The 10,617-nt window shown below is 47.6% G+C and overlaps 1 protein-coding gene across 2 annotated transcripts; it reads right to left on the bottom strand.

Annotated features, from left to right (window-relative positions):
* Positions 1-657: 657 nt before the first annotated feature.
* Positions 658-10,297, bottom strand: C1S (complement C1s). 2 transcript variants are annotated; one of them, XM_022577475.3, is made up of 12 exons: positions 10,207-10,297; positions 9,191-9,322; positions 8,747-8,954; positions 8,372-8,549; positions 7,385-7,510; positions 6,383-6,582; positions 5,811-5,964; positions 5,189-5,304; positions 4,701-4,779; positions 4,051-4,179; positions 3,416-3,490; positions 658-2,047 (listed from the first exon to the last, which is right to left on the bottom strand). In XM_022577475.3, exons 2-12 carry the CDS (start codon positions 9,211-9,213, stop codon positions 1,248-1,250), a joined length of 2,088 nt encoding a protein of 695 aa, XP_022433183.1. In that variant the 5' UTR covers positions 9,214-9,322; positions 10,207-10,297; the 3' UTR covers positions 658-1,247. The 2 variants fall into 2 exon arrangements, with proteins under 2 accessions (XP_022433183.1, XP_022433185.1); XM_022577477.3 differs by having other exon boundaries at positions 659-2,047; positions 9,191-9,269; positions 10,207-10,289.
* Positions 10,298-10,617: the final 320 nt, after the last annotated feature.

Below are 10,617 nucleotides of genomic sequence, written 5' to 3'. Positions count from 1 at the left end.
GCAGGGGACGCAGGTTCATGTCCCGGTCCGGGAAGATCCCACGTGCCGCGGAGCGGCTGGGCCCGTGAGCCATGGCTACTGAGCCTATGCGCCCGGAGCCTGTGCTCCGCAACGGGAGAGGCCACGACAGTCAGAGGTCCGCGTACAGCAAAAAAAAAAAAAAAAAAAATACTAGTCTCTATTGTCTGGTCCTTTTTCACCACTAATCATTTTGTGGGGATGAGGAATTGTTTGTTGCTCACTTGTTTGTTTTTCTGTTCCCTTGGAAAAAAGTAGAAGGGAGTCTTTGGGTCCCTCCTCACCAAGACGAGCTATAACATCTCGGTGCACAGTTCAATCCAGAGAAGACGTTGTTGCCTGACTGACAAATTAACCAAAACCACCAGGAAGGCAGATGTGAGCACATACTGAATTTCTTTTGTTTGTCTTTCTCATTGAGTCATAATACTGTATTATACAAATGCACGCTAAAGGAAAAGCCATCTTCAGGAGACATATTGAAACCATTTATACCACAAAATTTTAGACTGAAAGATCTTAAACAGCCAATTCTAACTGTTGTATGTGGATGTCTGAGTGAGGTTCGAGTACATTTGATGAATTTCAAAAACAGAACACGGTACCTTGTGTTGACGTTACGCTAATCCACAATACTCAGTAAATGTCAATTGGAAGAGAGGAGAGAAACTGAGTTCCCTGTTTTCATGACAATTAAATATTAGCCGCTAGGGGCCCGAATTTCCAGGACACAACAGCCCATCGCACTCCCTTTCTATGGTGCTGAAGTCTTGATGTGGAATAAGCCAAGTCAGCGAGAACTGGGTTATAAACATGCTTTATTACCGGTAGATAGTAGACACTGATAATGATAAACTGCAAACAGGTAAAGGGGAAACAAAAATCAAGGGTGTGCCCCACAATGAATTGCAGAGTCAGAACTGGAACAGGAGGCAATCATCAGGAAAGAGGGCTCCCAGTGGAACAGGACAAGATAAGCGTCCCTTCCCACACTGTTGTCCACAGGACAGATTCAGGGGAGAGGACCCCAGGGACTCCAACTACACTGAATGACCGACACAACGACATGATCAAACCCCACCTCCAACCAGGTATCCCAACAATCAAGTTCTAGTTAAATCATACTCCCATGTCTTCTCTCAGTCATGGTGAAATAATGGGATTATTGTGAGGAACAGAAAGCAACAGATGGGTCACAGCCCGTAGAGAGGCTGGTGGGATCTGTGCGGTTAGCCTCCACTGGGGGCACTATTTTCCTGCATCGTCTTCATGATCCAGTCAACATAGTTCTTGACACGAGTGTAGATCCCATAGGTACCGCACTGGGGGCCCCAGGACACCAAGCCAGCGACATAGAATTTGGTATTCTCTTCATTAGGGACCTGTAGAGCAAAGGCCCCACCGCTGTCCCCTTCACAGCTATCAACACCCTTCTCACCTCCAGCACAGATCATGTTCTCAGTAAAAACAAAGGAATTTATATCTATTCCGGGATTTAGCCCCTTCAGCTCCCGGCACTTTGCTAAGGGAACAACAGGTAATTTTGCCCCTCTGAGGTAAATAACATGATCTTTGGTATTTGTTCGGCCCCAGCCTGAGATCAGCCCCAGATATCCCACTGAGGGGTTATATTCTGAGGAGGTGCCTGGCAGGCAGATAGGGGAGACAGTGGGTCCCATTTTCACCGGGTCTTGCAGCCGCACCAGCGCAATGTCATTGTCAAAATTCTTCCGTATTTCCGAGGCATCCAGGACCTTCCAACCGGGATGAATAAACACTTTCTCAGCAGTGAGCATCTGGGCCTTTGCCAATTGTGAAGTGACCACTGAGGTAGATCCAACGTACATCACTGGGTCACGGTTTCCCTCCACGGTGTGGGCAGCTGTCAGCACCCAGTGCTCGTCAATGAGAGCCCCGCCGGCCCGGGGGTTCGGGAAGAAGACTTGCCAGGGGAAATTTTCAATCTTTGCCATGGAGCCTCCAAATATCCTCTGTTTTCCTGTAAAGGGCTCACCAGGGACGCCACAGACTAGGGAGGAACAAAAACAAGATGGGAAGGGAGCAGAGTAGATTGCTGGCCCCCTGCAAATCCTACAGCCACTCAAACACCTGCTGGGCCTCAGCGTTCCGTTCTCAGCACAACATAGCCAAATATCTGGTCAACGATCTCAGCGCCTGACTCATCCTGAACTGACCTAAGGACCAAACATCCCACTTTGCCAGTGCCAAAAGCCTGCTTGTGGGAAAGACTGGTTTAAACTGAGGCCGTGTGCGAATTACTGAACCCAAACGAGCCTCACACCATGGACAGCTTAACTCACAGTGTGGGGAGGACACTTCACCCCAGGCTCGGCACGTGGGGCCGGGGGCCCAGCTGGGAGCCAGAGCTGGGCAACCCTGTCCTCATACAGGTGTTAGGGGAGGGAAGCATTCTACCCTCCGCTGATGCCCAGATCAAACACTTATCACCTTCTTTTCTCAAGTCCTGATTGCAGCTGAGTCCCTCCTAGTAACCTGTGGACGGTTCTCTTTTTCCATCTTTCATCTCATCCCCCACTGACTGGATCCAGGTTTGATTGCTTTGCCATTACTGAATACAACTAAAACAGAATTTTATTTCAGATAAAGTTGGCTTTCCTAAATCCCTCACTAGTCAGCCTGAATGGACTCCGAGTTGAACATAACAGGCAGACCTGGGTTCAAAGCCTAACCATGTCCCTTCCTAACTCTGAACTTGCACTGAATTCCCTCAACTGTAAAATGGGACCAATAACACCTACCCCAGAGCATTGTTGCAAAGACTTAATTGAATGAGATAATAAATGCAATTGTTTGATTGCATTCGATCATTTGATTGAGAGCTAGCTCGGTCCCCAGCTCTCAGTCACACTGTTGTTACTGAGAGGATGACTATTATTATTCTGGCTTTGCCTGGGAGCCTTCTTCTACTCAACTCTGATCTCTACGCAACCCCTTATTCCTTTTATTCCTCTATATCTTGTTGTCAGATAGACTTTTAATATAATAGCTAGGCTCTTCGAGTAGTCTTGTTTCTGAATGTTGAATCCTCTCTCTCTTATTTCAGGCCCTGTTTTCAGCAATCCTAGACGCCCTTACTACATCTACATTACCAAACCTAACTGGCCCAGACTCTGACACCAACTGTCACCGGCTGACGTTTCTCTTTCCCGTCCGTCGGCCTGACAGTGTGGTTGATGAATTCCCCAAGGCCCTGGCAGGTCCACGGCCCAGCTTTGTCTCCACCTCACTGAGCTAGACTCTGGCAGCCCAGACTGTCAAGTCCCTTCCCAAGAGGATTACAGCTACTTTTAGAAGGTGAGATCCATGCAACCACACCTGTGGCCGTGCTCTCTACACAAGCCTGAGCCCTGATTACCTGCAACACATTTTGGCAGCTCTGCGCCCAGCAGCTCGTTCACCCAGCTCCCGTTGCCAGCGCAGCGATACTCCTCTGGAACAGCATAAGGGACAGGGGACACACTCACCATCACATCTTCTGGAGTCTGTCCCCCCCACCCCTTTTTGTTCAGAGCCTTAGCACCTCTGGGATTTGAGGAGGCAAAATCAGATCAAACCAACTAGAAAAGAATCCTGAGAACATCCTCCAAACAATCTCTCTGGCCCCTATCCTGCCAAGGGAGGGGAAGGAACAGTCTCCAAAGCAGAGGGAAGAGGGTTACCGCAGAGGCTGGGAAAGTGCTTCAAGTGGGAAAAGAAATTAAATTAAATTAAAAGCAATGAAGTGGGACATATTGTGAGCCAACCAGACCTTCATCCAGCACCACCAAGGCCTCTCCATCGAGAAAGTCAGGCATCATAGAATAATGACTTGAAGCTGGAAGCATTACTCCTGTTCTACATTAAATAGTTGGTCAGGGGACTTCCCTGGTGGCTCAGTGGTTAGGGCCCCGTGCTTCCACCACAGGGAGCACCCAACCCAGGAAGACTGTGCTATTCACCCTCCAACACTCTCATTCTTTCTTTCTCTTTTCTTTAGTCAAAGAAACCTACCGCTTCTTTCATTTTCCATGTAGTAATATGGCTTCTCACAAGTGTAGCGAGTGACAGAACCAAATAGAGTGTTTTCTGGATCTTCGACTCTACCATGCCGAATGGGTTCGGGAGCGCCACAGTCCACGGCTACGAGAGGAAGGCAGGAGAGATGGTCAGGACGGCCACTTCCTCCCAGGAAGAGTCACTGGGCCAGTCCATCCTCCCAGCCGTGTTCCTCACCCCTTCCCCACTCCCCACAGCCATAAGCACACCTGGGATGAATCCCCCATGTCAGCCTCTCTGTGGCCATGGTCTCCGACTGGCATCCCTCAACACCCTAGCCCACTGAGTCCCGCCAGGTCTGATAGCCCCTTGAAAGCTACAAGGATGAACCTGGTTCTCAGTGGTTGGTGAGGCCTCTGAAGGAATGGACCCATATAATGCTATTAACTCTACCAATCTCATAGCCTCTTTCTTTGGAAGAAACCTGCTAGTCTGACAGGGATCAGATCAGGACTGGGACCCCATGACAAACTTCCCTTCAAAAACTCAATCTACTCTCTCACAAGCCTAAGAGGAAACCATGCATTTATATCTTAATGCACTAATCTTTCCATTCCCTTTGGGAGGAAAAAAAAAAAAGAGTCCCATTTTAAAGAGGTACATACGTTGACACCGCAGTTTGGAATTACTCCACTTTCCATTGCTTTGGCAAGTAGAATAGAAAGATGTCAAGCCAACACTTCCCTGGACAATAATAAACATCTCCATTAATTTATAAGGAGAGATATAGGGAATCAAAATCCAGAAATGGAATCGATCTCTGGCCTTGGATCAATGAGGAGTCCTCACCACAAGAAGCTTGGGGACATCGTAGCAGAATGACCCAAAGCACCCAGGAGTTGGGGCTAAAAGACAACTTTGTCCCAGCATATCAGCCCCCACTGCCCCAGGAAGACCAAAGTCAAAAAGGGAATGTCATGCTGTCCAAGGATCTTCATGACTGACAAGGAAAGACTAAAGATCCTGAACGGTTCTCTTTATGGAGGAGGTGTTAGACCTTTGCTGGAGCGAGAACGCTCGGTAAATGATTAGACAATTCCAGTATGCTCATCCCGACCTAGGGACAAGAGAGAAGCCTCTAACGGTGCTTTACCTGTACAACTTCAAACCCATCCACACAGGTTATCTTCACCACATCTTTGAACACATATTTTGCTCTATCAGGCTCCCAAAAAGAATTGGCAGTGACTTCTTTAGGACAAGGGATTGCTTGGAAAGGATAGGAAAAAACTTTTTACCAAATAGGAGAATCTCCATGATATTTACATCATTCTCACACTTTCTACAGTTGTTCAGTCATCCTCAATCCTGACGCCCAGCATTCCAATATGGAGGTGTCTAAAATAATACGACAGGGAATGAATGCCCTGGCGGTCCAGTGGTTAGGACTTGGTGCTTTCACTGCCGAGGGCACCTGTTCGACCCCTGGTTGGGGAACTAAGATCCCACATGCCACACGGTACAGCGAAAAAAATTATTAATTAATTAATATGGCATTACTAATGAACCACCCCCAAGCTGTCTGCATTCACAGGTCCAGTTGAAAGATTCCTGGAAGTTGAGGCATTTCTAGCAACTACTGACAGGTTTAGGTCCTGCTGAGGAAGTGAAGTATTCTCAGGATACCTATCCATACAGCAATCTACCTGTTTTGATTTTACATTGTGCAAGGACTTTGGTACCACCAACCAAAGAGCAACTTCTAAGTTACTCACGATCTCCATGGTAACGAAATCTCCATCCCTTTTTTTGCTCTGTTTCATCAGTTTGGAAAGTGATATTGAGAGCATTACTCTTGGTTTCAATAGTTAGTGGCCCAGGGAATCCATTACCACAGTAAGGACCAAATTGCTGGTTTCCTGCAACAAACTGAAGAGAAACAAAATGATGAAATAAGAAGAGAGAAAGAACTGAAATAAAAAGGCAAAATGGAAGGGACAAAAGTAAAATTAGGGCTTCCCTGGTGGCGCAGTGGTTGAGAGTCCGCCTGCCGATGCAGGGGACGCGGGTTCGTGCCCCGGTCCGGGGAGATCCCACATGCCGCGGAGCGGCTGGGCCCGTGAGCCATGGCCGCTGAGCCTGCGCGTCCGGAGCCTGTGCTCCGCAACGGGAGAGGCCACAGCACTGGGAGGCCCGCGTACCGCAAAAAAAAAAAAAAAAAAAAAAGTAAAATAAAATAAGAAGGAGGGGAAAAAAAGAAAAGAAGGGGCAGAAAGCTATGTAATTTGTCTTCAAGGAGAAATCTCTCTGTGTGAGTTGGGAGAGAAGTTCATCATCCATCACGCACAAGTAAACTGTCAGCGCAGCGGCCCTCAGAATCAGCTGGTTCCACATCAAAATCTTCTCTCTGCATAGTCACCACCACTTGGAACCCCTCCTCCAACAGGATCTGATAGTCACACCTCGAGTTCTCTGGGTATAGACTGGGATAATTGGGACTTGTGAGCTCCCCAATCGGTGTGGTGAATACATCCCCACTGCAGCTGACTAAGGGAGAAAAAGAGAAAAGGAGAATCAAATATAGAGTCAAGCAAAGGAGTCCCTGCCTTTTGCTATGATGCTTCTCATGAACTGACAGTCCACAGTGATTGACTATCACATTGATTGATTGAAGCCCACATGCCACAATTTCATACCCAACACATATCAGCAGAGATACCCAATACCTATTGGGTTTCCATCACTTTGCTGATGATAGAGCCTTTCACGGTTATGGAGAGCCCCGGGTTGACACAGGCACCTATCTCTCTTCTCCAATTAATTAACTTGACCCTGTAGGTTTGTCTTCCTCCACCCTTGTAGCTCCCCTTCAGTTTACGGGTAACTAAAAATAGATGCCAGACTTCCCTGGTGGCGCAGTGGTTAAGAATCCACCTGCCAATGCAGGGGACACGGGTTCGATCCCTGGTCCGGGAAGATCCCACGTGCCGCGGAGCAGCTAAGCCCGTGCACCACAGCTACTGAGCCTGCGCACCTAGAGCCCGTGCTCCGCAACAGGAGAAGCCACCACAATGAGAAGCCCGCGCAGTGCAACGAAGAAGAGTAGTCCCCGCTCGCCCCAACTAGAGAAAGCCTGCGTGGAGCAGCAAAGACCCAATGCAGCCAAAAATAAATAAATAAATTTTAAAAAGGAAAGAAAGAAATCAGCTTGTAAACTATTAAAAAATAAAAATCGATGCCAAGTCAAGGCTGAGGCTAATCAAGATCGAAGGGTAGACAAGCCCCCTAGTGAAGCCTCAAGCCATTCCAAATCCCAGGGAACGTGCACCCTTCTTGATGCCAAGCTCACCTCCGCAATTCCTCATATCATCATGGAGGAAGTATTCTGGCGGGCAGGAGCAGAAGTAACCACCAATGAAGTTGTTGCAGAAGTGGCTGCAAGGGGCGTCTGCAAAGTCTGTGCACTCATTTACATCTACAAAGAGTAGAGAAAGATTGAGGTCAAGGACAGAGACCTAGAAGGAAGAATGAGGTTAAGCGCCACACTGCAAGGATAAGAAAAGTAGGAAGGGTCTGTTGCTTAAAGACATTCAATGAATCACATTTCAGGATGGTATTATTCTATACTACTCTTGTGAACTATGATTCCGGAGTTGCGCTCTACCATTGCACAGCTATAGGGGAGCTCTCAGTGCCAGAGACCCTTGACCTTTCTCACAAACAGAGCGTTTCAGCTCCAGAGACAACACTCTGCAAGCTGAACTTGATAATGTCTTCTGCAGGAAGGAACAATTAGTACATGTATTACTTTATATGCTGTTGGCGCTTCTGTCAAGTCTAAAAATACTGTGGCTTTATGAGGTGTCCTGATTTCATTCTACCCTGGAGATAGCTGGAGACGCACACAGAATCTGAAAGTTTGTTTGCCATATGTTAAATGGGTTTGAATACCATACATTCCTTGTGTGAGTCTTCACAACTTATTTAACTTCCTTAGTCCTTACTTCCCCTATCTTTAAGTAGATATAATAACACCTAGTTAAAGAATTGAGGTGAAGATTAAATTAATATAGGTAAAGTTCTTAACACAGTGCCCAGTTCATAGTGGTTCTCAATAAATTACTGCCTATTATCTCTTTTTTATCATTACTATCATCATTACCAGGATATGATTATGCATTTGAATTTCACAAAAGCAATTCACGGAGGGATCCAAGCCAAGTCAACACTTCATAAGAGTTATAAACAGAACCCTCACTCCCTGCATTGCTCAATGTTTGTCCGGCTTCTAATCATGTGGTTGGATCAATGAGGCACACAGAGGGGTGAGCCTTACCTACAGCAACGTAGTATGCAGCAAACCCAGTGAAACGCTCTTCGTTGGAGAAGTCTGACTTGAAGATCACCTGGAGTTTGTTGTATGGGACTTGGAACTCTTCCACCACTGGGGAGTTGGGATTCTTGCCGGTCCTCTGTCCACAGAGTTTCCCTTCTTCCAGGCCTCCTGACATTATCTAAGAGAAGAGTCAAAAGAAACTAGGAAAGGGTAATATTTTGGTATGGAGGTCAGAGAAAAAGGGACAGAGAGACTGGACCATTTCCCGTCTTAGGACTATGTGAGCGCAGCTCACTGTATGTCGGGGGCACCCCCTCCTGCATCCTCTCAGCCCACCAGCCCAGCCCCATCCTTTACGTGCTTATTGCAGTATACCTGCACTGAGTCATATGCGCAGTTCTCGGACAGCTCTATGTCCAGATGGGTAAAGTAAAGGTGGATCCCGTACCCTTCAGGAACTTCTATGTCCCAAGACTTCTTTACTTCATTGGGGTATGCCTGAGGATAGTTGGGGGACAGGATCTCCCCATACATAGTAGGCTCAGCATAAACCCATGCCAAAAGTGAAAACAGGACAATGCACCTGAAAAAATAAAAAAGGCATATGGAGAGGTGGGTGACCCAGGTGCCAGCAGACAAGTGCAGGGAGAAGGGATGGGAAGGGCAAAGGGCACCAGCACTTGGAGGAGAATCTTGGGTTGGAATGAAGGAAAAAGGCCTAGGTCAAAGCAAAACCCAGGCTTCAGATCTGAGCCATTTTCTTGAGAAGAGAAAGGGAATGGGGTCCACATACATCTCCGTAGACCCGTGATCACTCACCACATCTCTGGCAATTGGTCCATCCCTGGTGAGCAGCTCGTCTCTTGGTCCTGGCTCTCTGCACCTCTAGACTTTGGACCTAAAGCGGTGGCAGACCTGGCTGTATTTGTCTAACAAGCACACAGGCACCTGCTTGGGTGGTAAGGGGCCAATGTCACCTTGGTAAGAATAACACAGAGGTTCAACAGAGCCATATCATTTATCATCACTGGACGACACCCATCCTCTCACACTCGCCCTGGTTCTAGATTGAAACTACATCTTATCCTTCTCCCCTGGCTTCTCAGGACCTTCTCCCAGTTTTTCTCCAAAATAATGAGTAATTTCTCCCAGTTTTCTGCTTCCTCTGTTCTCCTCCCTCACCCTCAACACCCACCCCAGCCCCGACTCGGACAGTCTCCCTCCTGCCCTAACAGAACAATATATATCCCCTTTTCCGCTCAGGATTTCAGGAGTCTTTCCCCATCATGACCATCCACCTATGACATGCCTCCCTCTTCTTTTGACAAGGATCCCCCTTATCACCTCGAACCAGCTCTCCTGACTGTGTATTATTGCATGTATTTCTCCCAATGACCACTGATGGAGGAATGAGCTTCTTTTCCTAGGGGAAGGCAGTGACCTTGGGAGAAGTGGTCTGAGACAGGGTTGGATGTGGAAGGAGAAAAGGGACAGCTGAATGACAAGAAGCATGAAAGGAAAGGAAAAGTATTCCCTCAATTTCCTACCTTAATTTTCCAGTTTTTTTTTTTAACCTTTACTAAAAAGACAAGCCATCTCCCCACAGTTCTTAGAAAAGTGTTGCCAAATATGCTTCTAACCCTGAAAACAGTGGTAGGTGGTGGGGTGACATGGGGGTGGATGGGGTCAACCTAAGAGAAATAAGTGGCCTATATTCTCCCTCTGGGTTCTGCTCTTTCCAGCCCTCCATCTTTGCCCAAAACCTTCCTATGTAAAGTTTTCTGCCTTCCTTTTTCCTCCATCAAAGCTCTGCTCTTTGATTTTAAGGTTTTTACCTTCAGAAGCTGATGGGAACAAGTGGGTCAGTCCTGTCTCTCTTGCCAGTGGGCGTGCCGGGCAACCCTGCCGGCTCCCAGGAAGAGCAGCATAGGGCCTGGGTGCAGGAACCTCCGCCTCCCTGTCCTGGTTCCGTTCCTGTGATTCTCTACCCCAGTGTGTATGTCTGAAATTCCCTGATCCTAACAAAGAGGGGGCTGGGAGACCATGACTTAGGGAAAGGGGAACTCAGCCTTGATCCTGGAGCGCCCTCTGCTTTTGAAACAAGAACTGCATACTGAGGCCTGAGATTCCTCTTTCCCAGACCACAGGGGGAGAAAGGAGGGATTGGGGAATTTCACCAGTTGCCTAATGCTCTTTTTTAGCCAAAGGGTGTGTTACAGAGTTTTCGGGGAAGTCAGGTGATTTGT

The sequence above is a fragment of the Delphinapterus leucas genome, chromosome 11 (genome assembly GCF_059928025.1).
Source record: "Delphinapterus leucas isolate spDelLeu-1000000601 "Yukka" chromosome 11, BTC_Dleu_Yukka2, whole genome shotgun sequence".
NCBI classification, from domain to species: Eukaryota; Metazoa; Chordata; class Mammalia; order Artiodactyla; family Monodontidae; genus Delphinapterus; species Delphinapterus leucas.
The sequence above is the reverse complement of the archived record's forward strand: the minus strand, read 5'-3'. Positions and strand labels throughout refer to the sequence as shown.